The sequence below is a fragment of the Rhynchophorus ferrugineus genome, unplaced genomic scaffold, assembly GCF_030347505.1.
Source record: "Rhynchophorus ferrugineus isolate W39M unplaced genomic scaffold, kcgeb_rfMv2 rfM1, whole genome shotgun sequence".
NCBI classification, from domain to species: Eukaryota; Metazoa; Arthropoda; class Insecta; order Coleoptera; family Curculionidae; genus Rhynchophorus; species Rhynchophorus ferrugineus.
Window position 1 is genome coordinate 93950444 of NW_027472580.1, and position 21658 is coordinate 93972101.

The following is a 21658-nucleotide window of genomic DNA, read 5'->3' on the forward strand; positions in this document are numbered from 1 at the left end:
TTTGAAACCAATTTTATATCAAAGACATTGTTGGCCAGTATTATTGTACAGCTGTATATTTTGTGTGAATACCGAAAATACTTTCTTTCTAACACAATATCAATCCGTGACGTGTGCCCGAAGCAATAAACGAAAACAGAATCGGACGATTTAACGATGCGCCAGAGACCCTAAAAATGTATGTCAAGGTATTCGAGATTTTAAAAATTTAAAGCCATCCTCCGCCGACTATGGATATTGTGATCCGGATATTTCGCGAGTGATCGATCCTCAGTGTGGGCGCTTTTTAATCTCGATCCGATTTGTATTGGAGATCTCCGTTTGATCATTCGTATGGAAAGCATTTGGATGCTACTTCTTTTTATGTGCGCTCCGAAAGAACCGCCGCCATATTATAATGCTAATATCGGAGTGGCATCCATTTCTTGCCACTATTAAGTCAAACGATATCAATTTGTTATGTACTTTTGCTGATACATTTTACAGTATTTATCATTTTATTTATTTTATTTAGTTAGAGTATGTCCAGTAGAAAAGTTTACATTCTAAATTTAAAAAATAATAATAAAATGAAGCAATATACAAATATTTTAAAATATATTTCTTTTAATGTTATGGTGGCCTTAAAAATTCTGTTAAGAATGTCCCTGGAGTATTTCTACACTAATTCATTGGTGCTTCTTCTGGTCAGATATTCTCTTTGAATTACATTCAATGACCCCGACATTGCAGAAAAAAATAGCGATTCCTATGAGGTATTTTTAAAAATCTAAAAGTACCTCCAAATAATCTTTTAAGACTTCCTCTATATATTCTTAAATAAAACTAAAACTCTTTAAAATACTTAATGAAGAGAAGTACCCCAACGAACAGTCATTTGCACAGGTATTTTAGAAAGGGAGAGCTATGTCAACGCGGTTTACACTTGCAAACTGGATGAAGATCACTTCAGCTTCTCTAAAAAGCTACAACTTCTTGGAAACCAGAATAGAACACTTCAACAAGTCACTAGAATTTCTAAAATCTAATCTATTTTGATCATCCAATGCAACAATTAGTGCACAGTTAAGAAGAAAATCCAGAGACAAAAGTAACTCCTATGATGAAATAGACTTTTTGGATGGAAGACGTAGTCAGCAGCTGAGAAAAAGACATCGATGAAGATCATAGAAAGCAATTTGAAACTAAATTTGTACGAGACCAAAAAGATTACGGTAAATCCTAACTTACTAAATCTTTTAGAAAACACATAGTTCACATATATGTTTATTTACGAATAAATTCAGATATATTTGCGTATATATTTTCATAGTTTCACCAAAATACCAAATTATAAAACAATGGACAAAAGTTTAAACTGAACCATATTACGTTCTCTTTCATATTACTGTTTTCAGTACATCTCAATAAACTGCAAATATAGCATCTCATCATATTTTCGTTGTTTTGGCCCTGATAAAGTTGTTCTAAAACCGTGATATCTTAATAAAAACGTGGTCTTCGTTTCTCCAAATACACCCCCATGTTCAAATTTAACCAAATTAGCATGCATCATATGTACTATTAGAAATATTCTAGAAACTATGGTTTTAAAGCCTTTTAACATAACAGGTCAATTGAACAATCCGCGGCCTGACACATAGATGGCGCTACTATTATTAAATCCACGTTTTTTAGTTAGTACTAATACTTAAAAGATGCGTGTATAAATCTGAGAGCTGCGGGATCATTAGTTTCTGAATTATAGTATTTTGAGTGAAGCAACTTTTGTTATTGTGAAAAAAATGGATTAAAAGGAATTTCGCGTGTTATTAAAATATTGCTTTTTGAGAGGAAAAATATAGTGAAGCAAAATCTTGACTTGATGGCGAGTTTTCGGATACTGCCCTAGGAAAATGAACCATTAAGGAAAGGTATGCTGAGTTTAGACGTGGTGAAATGAGCACCGAAGAACTGGACACCCAAAAGAAGTTGTTACCGACGAGAACATTAAAAAAATCCACATAATTATTTTTAATGACTATAGATTGAAACTGAATGAAATATCAGACACTCTAAAGATATCAACTGAATGTGTACATCATATCATTCACGAATATTTGGGTATCAGAAAGCTCTGTGCAAAGTGGGTGCCGCGCAGGCTCACTTTTGACCAAAAACAACGTCCAGTTGATGATTCGGAGCAGTGTTTGAAGATGATCAAGCGTAATAAACCCAAGTTTTTGCGTCGATATGTGACAACAGATGAAACATGGCTCCATCATTTCACTCCGAAGTCCGATCGACAATCATCCGAGTGGATTGCACAAGGTGAACCCGCTTCAACGGGTGGAAAACGCAACAGTCGGATGGCAAGTTTATAACGTCTGTATTTTGGCATGCGCACGGAATAATTTTCATTGACTACCTTGAAAAAAGAAGGATCGTAAGCAGCGATCGAATTCCATTCCAATCGTTATTCAATTTATTTATAGTTTATAAGATCGTTTTATTATTGCACGCTTGAAGGGAATTGTATTGAATAAAAAAAATAATTTTGCCAAAAAAATTTGTTTTTCTATGGTAGGCCGGGAACTTATTCTAGTCGCGGTTTCATAAAAGTCGTAGATCGGTAATTTTAATCGGCATTTGAAATTTGTAGTAACAAAATAAATTGCCGGATATACCTAAAGATATTTGATAACCAACAAAACTATCGATCCTATGTGACAATGAAAATCTTAAAGGCAGTTACACATTGTGGTGAAACAAAATTGTTGTTCTTACAATATTCTTTATTATTATTATTTAGCAAGTATTTCATATTTTCTTATTTAGAATAATTTTTTTTTACAAACTTTCCGTGAACTTTCAGAAATATTTCAAAACCAACATTAGTTTTTACGAGACTAGCGAACAGCAATGCATTTGAAGAAAGCAAATCTTGCAGACAGTGTACGGTTTTTAATGAAATGAAGATGACAATGAATTGATGACAAATATGTTATATAGCTAATTAGTGTGCATTATGTCTGATTTGACTATCTCAAAGTATAAACTTATATCCGGAATATGACATAATTATTCTGGCCCAATGTTATATACATTTAAAGAGATAAATAATGGGTTTTCTAAAATATACTTTTTACTTTAAAAGGCTGATTGTTTAAAAAAAAATAATGAAGGGAAATCCTGATATAACAAATACTATGAACGAGAACAAGCCAGGGCAATCCGATTTCCTTCAATAAATCTATTGTGCTGTTACAATAACAAAGTCCAACTTCTTTGGCGAAGATCGTCTAGATTTCGAACAGGGAATTTGAAATAAGCTTCATAGGTTTTACAAGGCCTTTCACATGAGTTTAAATAAAATTGTATATCTTGAATTTTGTTATATTCTTTCTTAATAAATATCCCAGCTATTATAATCTTCCAAAACTACAAACATGTAATTGTTCTTGATCGCTTAAGTGATATCTAGGGAAGATGTGTGACAGTTACGACTTTATATTTTCAGGGTATTATAAGAATAACTGTATAATTGTAATAACGAGGAACATTAACAACTCATATATTTAAAATTATAGTATGTTACATTAACTAATGGCACGACGGTTGTATCAAAACGTACTTTAGAAATACAATTACTCTAAACCACTAACTAAAAAGAACTACCTGGAACGGCCGAAAGACAGGTATTATTAAAACATTTATTATCCCTCTCTTGTTCCGATCTATAAACCACTCGGTATAGATCTGTTTTTCGAAGAAACTTTAAATTAATCAGTTTAGAATCTCAAAAGAAATAAAAAGTGGTAATATCCAGTAAATAAACCATGTGGCCCTCGCCAATATACCAAATTGTCTACAAAAGGGAAGGAACTGAAATGGGACAGTGATCAATTCATTGGCTATCTCCAATTGATGAAGCAAGTGTTTGATGATGAGTACTTATACCATATCATAGTTTGTCGAAGGGGTAAGTATTATAATGGTGGAAATGAAGACGTAAATGATAAGCAATTAAAATACGTATATGTCTGGTTTGAGATAGGCTAGCACTGATGAATTTTGAAAATTTTGTGCCAGATTATGCTTGTGACCACTGTGATACAAAAGGAAACCATTATTGTCATTCAAAGAGTTTAATTATAAGACATGGCATATCATACGAAATTATTCAGGTCATAATATATACATTTGATCAGATATTTAGACTTTTTAAACTTTGAAGGTCTAAATTTTTTATTCACGAAAGGTTCGAGAGATATTTTGATCTTACAAATAATATGATCAAGAACCGTGCTCTATGAGGTAATATTACTGTCGTGGGGGATATCAGGGTATCTTGCTTGACATGAATAGACGATATGTGGTAGTTACGACTTTTTATATTTTCACTCTAATTGAAAAAAAAACTAGAATGATTGAAATTTTGTATATCAGCTAACTCAAAAAGTGTTATTAACATAAGTATCATAAAAGTAAACCCCTTAAATAACTGAAGTGCGGCAGTGACCAACTCATTGACCACCTTCAATGGTGGAATGTAATGAAAGTGTGTGATGATTATTTATACCATATCAAATATTGCGGAAAGTATACGTAATTTAATTTTAAAATTGAAGATGTATATGTCGACCAATTAGTATACATTATGCCTGGTTTGAAATAGGCTAGCACTGATTGCTTTTGATAGCTTTGTGCGAGACTACGCTTGTGACTATACAGTCATACAAAAGGAAACCATTATTGCGATTCAACCATATCACTACATAGTATAAAACAAATTCGCCTTTTCTGTCCCTATATCCCTATGTGCGCTTAAATCTTTAAAACTACGCAACGGATTTTTCAATAGATAGAGTGATTCAAGAGGAAGGTTTACATGTATAATACATGCATAATATACTAAGGCAACATCGCTAATTCTAGAGGTTTCTAACGTGATATCGTAAATTAACCTATTTTTTAGGCTTATTTAGCAATTAGCAAAAACGCTGCCTAACCCTACGAGTTAGATCAAATTAATGTACTACAGTATTATATACCATAAAAAGGTCTACAAAAAAGTCCGCGATGGTATATGTTTATCTTTTAGGGATAACCCACATTAACCATTTTTATTGTTTACTTTTTACGTGAGAAAATGGCTTATTTACGAAGCTATTTTAAGCAATACGGCATTAATCCTTATCGAATTAAGTACCTTAAATACAGTGTGCAATTAATATAGATCAATATGGTTCCTTACAGCATGTAAATTAAACAAATATTTTCGGAGATATTACAAATTTAAAATTTGCGTTTAAAAATGTGTAATGTAATAAAAATTGTATGAATTTAGATATTCCAAAGATAGCAGGAAATCTTCATAGTAATTATAGGGGAAGAGGAATTGTTTTACTCCAAATTTAATGCGTGCAGGCCAAGGGTAGTAATGAATGAACCAAAAATACTGGATCGACTTTAATCATGTTTTCATTGAGTGACATAGGCATATATATTTTATGCCCGTGCAAAGTCGGAGCGGGCCGCTATGTTTTTATATACAACGTTCATATTTTTTCTGTAGTGTATTTAATTTAGTATCAGCATTGCACCCGTGCGAAGCCGAGGCGGGTCGCTAGTTCATTATAAAATACGGCATATCATTCTAAATTATTCAGGTCATTATAATATATACATTTAATAAATTACCCGAATTTTTAAAGTAAAGTTCGTAACTTTTTAATCCTAAAAGGAAGACATTTTTATTCATGAACAGTTCGAAGGAAATTTTAATATAACAAATGATATATATCATCGAGAACCGTACTCCCCAAGGTAATATTACTGACCTGCGGGATATCAGGGTACCCTGCCACATAGTCCGACGATTTAGCCCCGTCGTACAGCTCGGTGACCAGGCGTAGCAGATCCTCGAAGCCGGACATCTCTTCCCCCTCGGGATGCAACATCGGACCGAATGTCAGCTCGCCCATTTACATCAGTTCACCGTTCGCCGAGGAAGGCATCGCGAACCGCGCCGCCTGCGACCCAACGAGATGGTGCTGTTGTTGTGGCGAGGAACGCGCGCGAGACGGGAATGCCGCGGACCGAGCGTCGGGACGGCGAGCGTCTGGATGCGCGAGCGTGGTCGGGTAACACGCGGCCTGGGCCCTTTCCCCTATATGACGACGATAATTTATGCAAGTGGTGGGGAGGGGGTCGCGGCGCTGGTTACGTGAGGGATACCTATTGCACGGAATCTGCTAGTTACGGTAGGTCACGGTTAAATGTACAAAAACGGGTTTTCATTTTCTGCACCGCTGTCGGTGGTGTTTCGAATACCGTGAATTACCAGGCGTACCGTGGTTGTAAGACAAATACATCAGCAAAGTTATCACAGTTTCTCTCTCCTCCATCTGCTCGATGTATTTATATAGAAAGCATGTGTTATCTTTTGCTTCTTGTCAAAAAAATCAAAATTTCAGAGTTCAATTACATACATACATACTCCAGAGCGGGCTTGGTGCCGCAGTGGTAAAGGCGATGGGACCGTACTCCTACTGTTGTGATAGCCGCGGGATCGAATCCTGCTGGCGCATGGTCGTAAATTTATGTTTGTGATATGTGGGAAATTTTGTGAATGTTCTAGGCAAGAGTGTAAAATCCGACAAGGAAAATGACACCAATCACGCCAGTAACCAGGCTGGGTAAGATCGGATGTTATCTGGGATGATTTCTAAAGTTGGTCCCTCGCCAGTCGGTAGGCTTAATGCTGAGGACCGCGGTTCGGAGATCACGTTAAACTTTAGGACCAGACTAGATAAACCCATTGTTGGTAAAAGGAAACTCCAAAATATATATGAAAAAACATACTGCAGAATTATATATTGTAGGCAACTCGGTATAATGGCGAGGAAAAAAAGCGTATTGGTAATGAATCGTTTATAGATCGGAACAAGAGAGGAGTGTTGAGTCTTTTAACCGTAACATCTCTCTGGGTCGTCCCAGGAGGATACCGTAAACTGAAGGTAATATATATATATATATATATATATATCAATGTCAATATATATCATGTGTCTTTCTAGTCGGTAGACCGTGGTTCGAAGCCAACACTGAGTAGTAGGTCCACCCTAGTTGGTAAAAACGAGACTTCAAAGGCGTTTTTCTCGAAATCATTTGGTCGAGACGATTACTTATTATTATATCTCAAGTTCTATTGAACTGATGTAATAGAAAATTGTTGTATTTCTTCTGTATGCTCCTCTGTCGTATACAGTAAAAAACAACATTATTGGCTTTCAATTATTTATAAAAATTCCGAAACAGCCGTAATTTGGCGAAAAATAATTATCTTTTTTAGTTTCAGATTACTAGGAAGGTTGTAATCGGCTCGCCATTTTTGATACCTCCCACATCATCAGCCTGTAGCATGTAGTAAAAAATTGATAGTAAAATACTGTTGATTTTTCTTTTATTTCTCTTAAAAACATATCTAGAATGGACACCTCAGAAATAGAATATCCTTCACGTTTGAGTCTAGAGTCTTTTTGATTATTTGTAGGAAAATTATTGTGTATAAATATATTTAAAACCCAAACTTCAACTTTAATCGTTAATTTTAACTGTTTTTTTTTATATGGATGTTAATAGGACCATATTTGTACTAGAAAATTGAAAAAACGAATCCAATAATATCATCTGTTGCTGCATAATAAGAGTTGTCTCTTAATAAATCGTAGATATGAATAGCATTATAGTATTTTTAAAATTATTAAATGGTTTTTTAAATATTTACCTACACTTCCTTATAACTCGCTCGCCCATCAACTAAATTAAAGAGATGTCGCTTATAGTTATAAAGCCATAAAGCCCGGAATGTTTTGCGTCCCTGAACTTGACTCAGGCGTTCGAACGGAGACGTCCAGTCTGTCTCGGAAGGTAAAGCGTCCAGACGCTGGCGACGAACCGAATGTTGCCTATAATGATTGCGAAAACTTGCCGTGCTTATGACATTTTACGTCGTAATATTGCAAAAAAGATGTTATATCCCATTGTTCAAGAAGTATACCTAATAATATGGTTTGAAAAATATAAAAAATACATTTTAAAATCCATCCAATCTTTTCAAGTTACCTTATGCGCTAAATACAATGTATAGGAAGGTCAATCAAAATCATTAATACTAATCAACTAGATTAAGCTTTAGTTTCATTCTGTTTCTTTTTCTCAAATTTAAAAATGTCTCATAACTAATTTTAACTGTGTCATTCCACTAGTAGCATAAGTAATTAAGGGAAATTTTTCTCATCGCCTGCCACAATACGTCACCAAAAACTCCTCTTCCCTGTCTGGTAAGCGATCAATTAAATCACTATGTTGAAATGCTTCTTTGCGTTGTTCAACAGTTTTCGCCATTCACTATATTCAAATTATTTTAGTCTTCTAGGTTGTTTTATGTCGTTGATATCTAATTCACTACCCTTAAATCGTCAAAACCAAAGCTAACAATTGTAATATAACGGAGAAGCATTCCGCTACTGATTTCTTCAAACAAAGAACAAAAGTAATGAATGTCTTAATCAATTTAGTATCTATTTATACTGAATAACTCAGAAAAATAAATGGAAAACTGTTTTATTATGTAGCAAAATGTCAAAACCATAGAAAATACAATTTAGCATGGTATTGCAATGCAGTTAGCGTAAATATTAATAAAACTTTTTGCCAATTTATGGCTCATTTAGATATCATGTGAAATTATTACATACACTAATATCAACTAAGTATAGCTTAGTTATTTGACACAAAAGCGAAATATTTATATCAAACACCTAATGGACTAATATAAGATAATATAAGGCACTAATATAAGTTAGGTTATATATTGTAACTAATTTAATTTAACTTGTTTGATTAATAAATAAATTAAACTCTGGATAAATCTGAACAGAAGAAACAAATACAGAACAAATATAAAACAAATACTTAAAAGAGAACAAATACGCATTTTCGGCAAATACACTTTCAATACAGCGTGTGTTCCTTTCTCATGCTTGGGAAACAGTTGTTGAATAGTTGTTTAATAGCTATTTTAGGTTGTTTGATAGCACAGGTCTACAGAAAATTTTTGGAGTACTATTATGTTTAGGTTCTGTGACGTAACGTTTATGTTTTAGGGTGTTCTGACTAAAAACTACCTCCTTAAGTGTTGGACGACATGTCATTTGACAATATGAGTAATAAGTTATTACCTTAAAATAACAGGGAATGGATTTGAAACATATATTATTTACAAACCATTAAGAATACATATTGTTGATCTAACAAAAGTCCAGGACCACATTATTAAATATTTTGTTTTTACACTGGGCCTTCCCTTTGTAAATGTAGCATCCACCAGCAGTCTAGTTTAGTGAACAATGAAGGGCTCTAATGTCTTTAGAGTATTTTTTTCCATATATTTAAAATCCTGGTGAAACCATACATCTTGCTCTCTACTTATAACTAACTCCCAAATTTTCCGGAAAGTAGTTGCTGTGTGAATGGAGAAATTGTACTTTAAACAACTTAAAGCTTGAAATGCCTTTGGTATTGTATAGACGATTTGTTTACAGTTAGGTCTTTCATGATTTCCCTTATCTATGATCTCTTTAAACGGAACCCAAGACTAATACTATCCAGATATCAGAAGTTTAGTTATAAATAACACACAGAGTGGCCCACAACATCTCATGAAATACTGAAAATACTTAAATATTTCTAATACTCGGGACGCGACCATAACGCAGTATAACAGGCCAATTGAAAAGTCTCCGACCTACCACAGTAAAACACATTTTATAGCAAGATTAGGAAGCAATTCGAAACCCAATTCATAGATTTTTGTCATAGTTTTCACTGACTTGTGATACGGTGCATTGTCTTGGTGACGCAGCACTTTCTTATCCTTCAAATGCGGTTGGTTTTCGTCGATTTCGTCCTTTGAACGGTCCAGTAACGCTATGTAATAGGCGCTGTTGATGGTTATTCCGTTTTCAAGGTAGCCAAAGAAAATTATTTCAAGCGGATCTTAAAATAGGGACGCCATAACCTTGTTAGCCGACTGTTGCGTTTTCCCACCTTTTGGAGCGGGTTCATTGTGTGCAGTCCACTCGGATGACTGTTGATTTGACTTCGGAGTAATATAATGGAGCCAATTGGTCAACCAATCAACCACACCTTTCTGGGCGTCCACTGCCTTCACCGTCTTCGGTGCTTATATCACCACGTCTAAACTTAGCATACCAATTCTTGATGGTTGATTTTCCCGGGGCAGTGTCCGGAAACTCGGTATCAAGCCAGGTTTTTGCTTCAAATGTATTTTTTCTCTTCAAAAAACAACATTTTATTAACACGCGAAATTCCTTTTTATGCATTTTTCTTAATAACAAAAGTTGCTTCACTAAAATAGCCGTAATTCACAAACTAATGATCCGACAGGTGTCAAATTTATATACACATCTTTTGAAGGTTAGGGCTAACTAAAAAATATATGGATTTAATTCTAGTAGCGTCATCCATGTGTCAGGCTGCGGACTTTTCAATTGATCTGTTATTCAATCTACCGGACCAGGATGATTTTAAATGTATCCTGCTGAATCCATGGCGAATCTTCGCGCAGGTTCTCGCGCAGGCACGAACGTTCGTTTCGTTCATGTCTGTACTCACCTTTAAACGCTGTGCTGTCAAGTCGCCTGACAAATTTGTTTTCAAGTGCTACATTCGTTTTAACACACTCACAACATCTAACGTTATCAGAAATTTGATGTTGATAATCCTAATAATACATCCATTAATATGATAGATATCCGAATCAACATATTTCAGTAAAAAAAGACAGTTTGAATTAAATAATTTTGATAACGTTGATATTGGCAGGTATAAAGCCGATATTTTTTTCAAATTAAATGTGCTCTTACGTGTAACTCGCTTCACTTGACTGATATCGATTGTTTAAGTAAATCGTTTAACAATGCGTATTTATCTCTTTGTTTCTTTGATTTTGATGTGCTACGTTGAGGTAAGAAAATTCATAGTTGTGAAGTAAATGTAGAATAAGATTTTTTTTACGTATTTGTAGACCAATCATGGAATACCGGCACCGGCATCAACTGTAACTTCATATTCTACTATGTCGACAACGCCCGAACCATCTTACGATTACCTGGTATGTGAAAATAAACTGAATATTCTAATATCTTCGAAAATAATTTGTTATAAAATTTGAATGAAGAATCCTCTTAATAGCATAACAGGTCAACTGAAAAGTCCCCGGCCTCACACTAGATGGCGCTACTAGAATTAAATATATATGTTTTTTAGTTAGCCCTAATCCTCAAAAGATGCGTTAATAAATCTGACAGCTGTCGGATCATTAATTTGTGAATTATAGCATTTTGAGTAAAGAAACTTTTGTTATTGTGAAAAAAAATGGATAAAAAGGAATTTCGCATGTTGGTAAAATGTTGTATTTTGAAAGGAAAAATACAGTTGAAGTAACAATTTGGCTTGATGCCGAGTTTCCGGATACTGCCCCAGATCAACCATCAAGGATGAGTATGCTAAGTTTAGACGTGGTGAAATGAGCATCAAGAACGCAATGGACGCCCAAAAGAGGTTGTTACCGACGAAAACATTAAAAAAATCCACAAAATGATTTTGAATGACCGTAAATTGAAACTGAATGAAATAGCAGACACTCTAAAAATATCAATTAAACGTGTACATCATATCATTTACGTATATTTGGGTATAAAAAAGCTCAGTGTAAACTGGGTGTCGCGCAAGCTCACCTTTGACCAAAAACAATGACGAGTTAATGATTCGGAGCAGCGTTTGAAGATAATTAAGCCTAATAAACTCGAGTTTTTGTGTCGATGTGTGAAAATGGATGAAACATGGCTCCATTATTTCACTCCGAAGTCCAATCGACAATCATCCGAGTGGACTGCACACAATGTACCCGCTCCAGAGGGTGGGAAAGCGCAACAGTCCGCTGGCAAGTTTATGGCGTCTGCATTTTGGGATGTGCATGGAATAATTTTCATTGGCTACCTTGAAAAAGGAACAACCATCAACAGCGCCTATTACATAGCTTTACTGGACTATTTGAAGGACGAAATCGTCGAAAAACGACCGTATTTGACGAAAAAGTAAGTGCTGCTTCACCAAGACAATGCATCGTGTCACAAGTCAGTGAAAACGATGGAAAAAATCCATGAATTGGGCTTTGAATTGCTTCCTAGTCCACCGTATTCTCTAGATCTGGCTTGGAAGAAATTTTTGTCGAATGAAGAAGTAACCGCCGAAACTGTGGCCTATTTTGAAGCAAAGGACAAATCGTACTACAAAAATGGTATCGAAATGTTGGAGTGTCGCTATAATCAGTGTATCACCATTGAAGGGAATTATGTTGAATAAGAAAAACTAATTTTGCCGAAAAATGTGTTTTACTATGGTAGGCCGTGGATTTTTCAATAGACCTGTTATTCTTAAAGGATTAAATTGAAAATATGTGTAATATATAAAATTTGAAAATATATAAAATAATCGATTTTTGTATATGCTTAAGCTCACGCCAGCTAACACTATATTTCCGTAGGTGGTTATCCGTAGTTCAAATGTACCGTCCATTGATTATCAGTACGATGCTGTCGGTATTCTGCAGGTTCTTCTTCAAGTCACGCGTAACATGACCAGTGCCCTCCCCGATTTTCTGAACGAATACCAGTTGAGACATGACACACATCAATGGAAGCTCTCACATGCTTGCGGGACTCTAATATTGCCGGCCGGTTTGACGTATTTGGAACTCTATGAACACCATACCTCGACTACAATTTATCTGTTTGTATGATGATATGCTTTAAAATACGTAATATGTAGTTAAAGGAGTCATATATATTTTCTTAAAACCAGCGCGTCTACGTTCTATGAAGTGATACATTTGTTCTGTTTTCTGCAATAGGCTGGATGACTACAATAAAGAATTACAAACATATTGAGTTATAATATTATATAGAGACCTTACAGTGGTCAAAATTCGACCGCAGTTTATTGAATTAATCATTTTTCTCTCATAATAAAGTAAAATAACTAATTTACTAATTTTTGTAATAACTAATTACAAAAATGATATGTTATTAAAACTTGTTTTCACTGTATTTTCAATATAATGACATAAATGTATTTGATACATAACGTTAATTAAAATAATAAACGTCTGTATACTAAAACAAAATAATATATGCACAAACTATTTCAAGAACTAATGCTCGTTAACATTTTTTAAATATCAAATAATTAAATTTAATTTGAATTTCTAATAACTTTCAATAATCAACAAGTTATTAATAAGTGTTAACTATTACCCCACTGAACATTATAATAAAGTATCATAAGTAATATTATTTCATAATATATTTTTTTGAAAAAATAAATATAAAACTATAACAACACTAGAGCATCAAATATAAGTATATATAATCTTTTTTATTTTAATATTATAAACGTTAATAAGGAATGATAAATTAAGTAACCCATATTGTGTATTAGAAAAAGAATATATGAATAAAACAATTTTGAAAGTGATATTTGAGTTTAGTATGGATACTAAAACAATAATGAGCACAAATATATATTCAAGGAATGTCTTTATAAATATTAAGTTAACTATTGAATAAAACAAAGTTAAGTCTATAAATTAAATAATTAAAATAATATATCAAATTACATTAAAAAAAATTTTATATTTATTTTAAAGTCTCCTTTTACCAACATTAAGCATTTAGCCTACCGACTGGCGAGTGACCAACTTTAGAAATCATCCCTGAAGACATCCGGTCTTACCCGGCCTGGTTACTGGCGTGACTGGGATCATTTTCCTTGTTGGATATTACACTCTTGCCTAGAACATTCACAAATTTTAAACAATCACAACGCCACTACAAACTATCGCCACAGAAGGAGGACCGACCCATCGCGTTAACCACTGCGAAATCCTGCCATCCAAAATTAAACACTTTAATATTTATCAATGATCTAAAATGATTACGCAGTTTTCCAATGAATTGAGCCATCTTTGACTTTATCGACAAAATTTGGTTCATACATTGTATGTGTATAAGTATTGTTCATTTGTATGAATATATAACCTATAGTGAACAACACTGAATGTTAATCGAGTTCGATACTAATAATAGCATTCGATACTTATAGAAACATATACTAACTTCATCTATACTTGTACCACTAAACCAATCACACTATATTGAATATAATTTTGTATATTATCCCGCCTTGTAAGATTTTTCTTTCTTGGGACGAAAATACATGGAACATACTTTTTGGGGTTTTTAGAAATATAAAAATACACTAAAGGCTCTAACACCATCTATTCACGATAGAATATCTAATCACAATACAAAATGATTAAAATAATTTATAAATAAGACTTGTGTCGATACAAACCGTACAGTGCAGTTCTTATTCGGATGGGTAGGCCAAGCAAGTGTGCGTAATTAATCTATGTGTGCATCTAGACGATACATGGATATTTCAAGACGAAATATTGGTCTAGTCTTGGCAAAATGCTGATAAAGACTCTAAAGACAACGCTAACACTTGTTACTTATATTTTTATCTCATAATTCATTGCAGATATATTATTGGTCATGGTAAAAAACAGGCATGGGTTTATTCCTGAAACTGAATTAGTGTTTTTCGCTTGTTAAATATAAATGAAATGTTTTACTTAATATACTTTTTTTTTGTTAGAAAAGATAGAATTTAGAAACAAGCATTGCATTCGCTGTGGATAAACTCCATCAGGCAGATAGAAAAAGTAATTGACACATGGCGATTAAAATCTAAAAAAAAATAATGATGCAAACAAAAATTAACAATTTTGTATACATGAACAATGTTTCTGGTAATGAAACAAAGTGAATGAATCTTTTTTGTTGCGGATTTAATGCCCAATGCGAATAATTACCAACACAAATAAATGTAAATATAATTTCTAATGAAATTAAAATAACTTTACTTATTACTTAGTACTACGAATAAAACGATTTGAAGTTATTAAGTAGATTAGGCCTCCAGAAGAAACCGCTTCATAAAAAACGTGCCTAGGAATCTACCTCAGAGATAATGTGGAAAAATAGTTGAGTGTACATATAATAAACAGTTCTAACTACTTTTTTTTCAACATTTTTATTCAGCAAAATTCCTTTCAAGGGTGATACACTGATTATAGGGATCCTCCAACTTTTCGATACAATTTTTGTAGTACGATTTGTCCTTTGCTCCAAAATAGGCCTCAGTTTTGACTATCACCTCTTCATTCGACGAACATTTCTACTCAGCGAGCATTCTTTTGAGATCTGAGGGCAGGAAATAGTCGCTGCGGGCCAGGTCTGGAGAATACGGTGGATAAGGAAGCAATTCGAAGCCCAATTCATGGATTTTTGCCATCGATTTCACTTACCTGTGACACGGTGCATTTTCTTGGTAAAGCAGCACTTTCTTTTTCTTCATAAACGGCCATTTTCTGGCGATTTCGATATTTCAAACGGTCCAAAAGCGCTATAAAATACTGGCTATTGTTGGTCCTTTTTTAAGATAGTCAATGAAAATTATTCCAAGCGCATCCCAAAATACAGACGCCATAATCTTGCTAGCCGATTGTTGCGATATCCCACGCTTTGGAGAGAGTTAATCGTGATTGGACTTCGGAGTGAAATGATGGCGCCATGTTTCATTAATTGTCACATATCGACGCAAAAACTCGGGTTTATTACACTTGATCATCTTCAAACACCGCTCCGAATCATCAACTCGTCGTTGTTTTTGGTCAAGAGTGAGCTTGCGCTGCACCCACTTTAAATAGAGTTTTCTCATACCCAAATATTTGTGAATGATATGATGTACACGTTCAGTTGATATATTTAGAGTGTCTGCTATTTCATTCAATTTCAATTTATGGCCATTTAAAATTATTTTAGAGCAATACTTCTTTTAGTAACAACCTCTTTTGGCCGTCTACTGCGTTCACCGTCTTTGGTGTTCATTTCACCACGTCTAAACATAGCATACTAATCCTTGATGACTGAATTTCCTGGGGCATTGTCTGGAAACTCGGGCATCAAGCCAAGTTTTTGCTTCAACTGCATTTATTCACTTCAAAAAGCAATATTTTATCAACAGGCGAAATTCCTTTTCTTATATTTTTTCACAATAACAAAAGACAATAACTCAAAATGCTCTAATTCACAAACTAATGATCCGACCGCTGTCAAATTTATACACGAATTTTTTGAGGGTTAGCTAAAAAAATATATGGATTTAATTCTAGTGGCGTCATCTATGGGCCAGGACAGGGACTTTTCAGTTGATCTGTTGTGAATATGGATTCTCTGTCACAGGGTGAACATACAAGTATTTATAGTGAAGTATACAAGTGAATATACAAGTGAACATAAATAGTTTATGACAGTCACAGTGGCAGTAACATTTCGTGTTGGACAAAAAAAATTGTTGTTTTTACTGTTTCCCTCGCAATTTATTCCTATATCAATAATAATTTTATTCATTAAATTTATCTCCAACACTCAATTCAGGTTTTTTCTTTAATTTCTCTGGTAAATAAAATGTGACAATCAGGAGTCGGTCATTTGAGGCTGCGGTGGCTGTGGTGACTTAAAGTTTGTTTAAGATCCATTCAAAAGCGTTCACAACAAAATATTTTTTACAGATTCCTATAATCACTACATAGTATAAAACAAAGTCGCCTTTTCTGTCCCTATATCCCTATGTGCGCTTAAATCTTTAAAACTACGCAACGGATTTTGATGCGGTTTTCAATTTTCAATAGATAGAGTGATTCAAGAGGAAGGTTTATATGTATAATACATGCATAATATACTAAGGCAACATCGCTAATTTTAGAGGTTTCTAACGTGATGTCGTAAATTAACCTATTTTTTAGGCTTATTTAGCAATTAGCAAAAACGCTGCCTAACCCTACGAGTTAGATCAAATTAATGTACTACAGTATTGTACACCATAAAAAGGTCTACAAAAAAGTCCGCGATGGTATATGTTTATCTTTTAGGGATAACCCACATTAACCATTTTTATTGTTTACTTTTTACGTGAGAAAATCCTTATCGAATTAAGTACCTTAAATACAGTGTGCAATTAATATAGATCAATATGGTTCCGTATAGCATGTAAATTAAACAAATTTTTTCGGAGATATTACAAATTTAAAATTTGCGTTTAAAAATGTGTAATGTAATAAAAATTGTATGAATTTAGATATTCCAAAGATAGCAGGAAATCTTCATATTAAGTATAGGGGAAGAGGAATTGTTTTACTCCAAATTTAATGCGTGCAGACCAAGGGCAGTAATGAATGAACCAAAAATACTGGATCGATTTTAATCATGTTTTCATTGAGTGACATAGGCATATATATTTTATGCCCGTGCAAAGTCGGAGCGTTCCATTATGTTTTTATATACAACGTTCATATTTTTTCTGTAGTGTATTTAATTTAGTATCAGCATTGCACCCGTGCGAAGCCGGGGCGGGTCGCTAGTGAATATATAAAGTAGCCAATCAAATTATTCAAATGTCGGTCAAAGTACCTTCTAGTTTCTGAATGGTGCTACCGTTTCACGCTGATAATACTTGATTTTTGTTTCATTATGCCAGTTGTGTTAATCGAGGAAGTTTATAAATTCTGAATTTATTGTTTTAATGATTTACCTTTGGCAAAAGATCAAAGGTTACGTATAATATGATAAAGATCAGATAAGCAACATCTATACGAGTGGCGACAATAGAACTTGTTTTTATGCAAAGGTTAGATAAGTATTAGACACTTAAATCAATTAATTGTAATTTAAAGAGGTTTATTATGAAATAAGACACGTTAATATTAATTTCTGTAAATAATACTGTAATAATATTGCGTTAGTTACTGTAATTGTATAAAAAACATGTTTATTAATCTGTGATAAAAACAATAATTATTCAAATAAGTAAATGGTAGTTCCGGTAGCATGTTCGTATAACTCCATATATACCACCCCATTTGGCAATAAAAGAATGGTGCAAGCATGAGATAGTTTCCATATGTGACTGTCATGTTTCGATTGGAATTCCTTAAGAAACTGGGGTAAAGCGGTGGCCATGCTTCGAGTTTCGTCAAGAAGCACTTGCAGGATACCAACTGCATCATATTGGTAATCAGCAGAGGGAACATTGGAACTACGGATACTAACCTATATAAAGATATGAAAATAAAAGAAATATTATTGTAGCACAATATTGTCACATCATTCAATAAGTCTCTGGATTGATAAAAAGGAAAACTTTTTTTGATAAAGAACAAAAAATTTTGGGGTTGTGCCTGTGTATGTTTTCATTCTTGCATATATCAAATTGTGTATCAGTGTTAAAATAGCGCATATTAATAAGTAATGTCGATGTAAGGAAAAAGAGCTTTTCTTTTGTCCTACATGTTCCGATATTTGTTGTTTACAGTCTCGTTGATATCCATGTTATTATATACAGTTCAAAGCTTTGATCAAAATAATTTTAATTTCAAAATATGTTTTACATGCAAAATATGAAAAAATATAGCCCATTTCAAGATAATAATAGTGGCTCCCTAATATTAGATATGCTGACTTACCAAGTAATCAATTGTTCGTTCAGTTGTTGTTCTGTCGGTTGTCGTTCCTTCGGTTGTTGTCTCTTCAGGAGTTGTTCCTTCAGTTGTTGTTGGTTCAGTTGTTGTTGCTTCAGTTGTTGTTGTATCAGTTGTTGTTGCTTCAGTTGTTGTTGATTCAGTTGTTTTTGTATCAGTTGTTGTTGCTTCAGTTGTTGTTGCTTCAGTTGTTGTGGGTTCAGTTGTTGTTGCTTCTGTTGTTGTTGCTTCAGTTGTTGTTGATTCAGTTGTTGTTGCTTCAGTTGTTGTGGGTTCAGTTATTTTTGTTTCAGTTATTGTCTCTTCACGTGTTGTTGATTCAGTTGTTGTTCTTTCAGTCGTTGTTGCTTCAGTTGTTGTTGCTTCAGCTGTTGATGCATCAGTTATTGTTATATCTTCGTTTGTTGTTCCTTCAGTTGCATTTATTTTAGCTCTAGTAGGATCATAATTATCCTGTGGAATCATAATCATAGCTGAAAATAACAACGTGTAATGATTCAATTCCCTGTTTTACTTACCCTCGCTCTTTTTACAACAGTGTCCTTTTGAATTCCCTTTATTGGCTGAATTTGATTAGTATGCTATAAGTGTAAAAATAAATATTTTTAAAAATAAATCACAAGTAGAATTAGAATTGAACCATTTTACCATAGCTTGGCACACGAAAACAAAAAATAGAAGATAAAACAAACGCATCATTTTTGTGAATCAGCTTGAACAGTCTACTGTAAATCAGTCAATTAAGTCACGTAACGTCAGTCTCAGTTAAAGGATGTTGCTATTATACTCCCCAATTTTCTTATCGGAACAATTGAGGTTTTTTCGATTTATACAGATAATCGAGTAACAATTATGCCTGCGTATTTTTCAATATAAATTGTATTCTATCAAACAGTCATAATTAGATGCATATATTTTTCCGCTGTTGTTGTATCACGTCCAAGCTATACTTTTTGGTATTAGACATAAATATACGATAAGTAATTGTATGGTTTTGAATAATAAGCCCCATTGTTGTCCAACGTCTTATCTATATTGTTTTATTTATGCCATTGAGTTTGGGGAAGTCATATCTCTTTAGTCTCGTGTGCTAGACTCCCACTCCTCTCAGAGATTGTACTATGTCATTTATATGTTTCTTTTTTTTTATTATTTAATTATTAGATTACTACTAGTCGCTTCCGATTAACCTACAATTTGTCTTTATGATAACTTAAATTTGAGTATATAACTAGGAGGACCCATCGGCCGTATTTCAGTCTCTGGTGAAATAATGTTTATACATCTGGCTGCTGTATTTTTATTATATGCACCTTACTACACAACACTATACAAGACCTGACTATGTTTTGATCCTTTTGAGTCTGTGTTCTGCTCTAGTGGCATCCAATAATTCAATATTCTCATGAGAATGGAGTCTTTCCTCATGCCCCAATGTAACTCTATTGATTTCTTGACTGACTGTGGGTATCTGAAGATGTCGATCTAGGTAGTCAGTCATGTAGTATTTGGATGCGCCCACAATACTTCTCAATACAAATAAAAAATTGTATTTTGTTTATGTTACTCCTTGTAGAATATCCCCATAATTGAATTCCTTATGTCCATATAGGTTTCAGTATTTGCTTATATAATAACAATTTATTATGTGCTGATAATTGTGATTTTCTTCCAATTAGCCAGTACATTTTCCTATATTTCAATTCCAGTTCTTTTCTTTTCTTCTTTATATGTTCCTTCCAGCGTTTAGCGTTGTTGCTATATGGAATGATAGTGTTATTTAATGTTATTGGTGCTTGTACGGTCTGTTTATAGGTGAACTGCACATGTACAGATTTACTTTCATTAATTATTATTTTCCAAGCTTGTGTCCAATTATTTATATTGTCACTTGCCTGTTGTAATTTTCGTGAGGCTTCTTCACTATTGTCCCCGACAGCTATAATCGCAATATCATCAGCAAATGTAGCCATCGTGATATTTTCCATTTGTGGTATATCACAAGTGTAAAGTAGATAAAGCATTGGTCCCAGTACACTTCCTTGTGGTACACCTAAGATAATCAGTTCTATAGTATTTGGGTGCATCCACAATACCTCTCAGGATTTTGTTATGAAAAATTTGTACTTTATTAATGTTACTCTTTGCAGAACATCCCCATAGTTGAACTCCGTATGTCCATATAAGTTTCAGTATTTGCTTATATAATAGCAATTTATCACGTAGTGACTACTAAATAGTCAATACATTTTCCTATATTTCAATTCCAGTTCTTTTCTTTTCTTCTTTATGTGTTCCTTCCAGCGAACTTTTGCATCACTACTTATTCTGAGATATTTAGCGTTGTTTTTATATGGAATAATAGTATTATTTAATAGTATTGATGCTTGTACGGTCTGATTGTAAGTGAACTGCACATGCACAGATTTGGTTTCGTTAATTTTACTTTTTCAAGCTTGTGCCTAATTATTTATATTGTCACTTGCAACTTTCGTGTGGCTTCTTCACTATTGTCTCCGACAGCTATGATGAAATTAACATCAGCAAATGTAATCACAAGTGTAGAGTCGATAAAGCAATAGCCCAGTACACTTCCTTCGGTACACCTGCTTCAGTTTAATTTAATTTAGAGCAAGCTTCTTCTTGTTTAACTCTAAATATTCTGGCTTTAATGTACCATTTTAGTAGTTCAGTGTGTTGTTTTGGTTAATATCTATCCTATTACTTATCCCATAGTTATCAACAAATCAAGAAAACAGATTCTAAAGTCAAAATGTGATCAAATGAACAAAAATCAAAATTTTATTGAACGTATATGTAATTCTGCTGCATAAAAAATGTTGCCGAATGTTCGAATGGTTCCATATACTAATGGCCATATACTAATGTGCGCCAATTAATTAAATAGTTATTTCAAAACGTTAA

At 33.7% G+C, this 21658-nt stretch overlaps 3 protein-coding genes across 3 annotated transcripts in view; 1 reads left to right on the forward strand and 2 right to left on the reverse strand.

Moving 5' to 3' along the window:
• LOC143192694 (neuropeptide SIFamide receptor) overlaps positions 1-6084 on the reverse strand; it is a 211728-nt gene extending 205644 nt beyond the window's left edge. Inside the window, exon 1 of the mRNA XM_076398190.1 lies at positions 5823-6084. Within this exon, the coding sequence (XP_076254305.1) occupies positions 5823-5966 (144 nt within the window). The 5' untranslated portion in view covers positions 5967-6084. The remainder of the gene's footprint in view (positions 1-5822) is intronic.
• A 4785-nt stretch (positions 6085-10869) lies between these two features.
• LOC143194339 (uncharacterized) lies at positions 10870-13015 on the forward strand. Its single transcript, XM_076401038.1, has 3 exons — positions 10870-11035; positions 11096-11182; positions 12617-13015. Exons 1-3 carry the CDS (start codon positions 10988-10990, stop codon positions 12869-12871), a joined length of 390 nt encoding a protein of 129 aa, XP_076257153.1. The 5' UTR covers positions 10870-10987; the 3' UTR covers positions 12872-13015.
• Positions 13016-17959: 4944 nt separating this feature from the next.
• Positions 17960-19538, reverse strand: LOC143192703 (uncharacterized). Its single transcript, XM_076398200.1, has 4 exons — positions 19382-19538; positions 19252-19314; positions 18719-19186; positions 17960-18305 (listed from the first exon to the last, which is right to left on the reverse strand). The coding sequence occupies exons 1-4, from the start codon at positions 19430-19432 to the stop codon at positions 18051-18053; spliced, it is 837 nt and encodes a 278-aa protein (XP_076254315.1). The 5' UTR covers positions 19433-19538; the 3' UTR covers positions 17960-18050.
• Positions 19539-21658: the final 2120 nt, after the last annotated feature.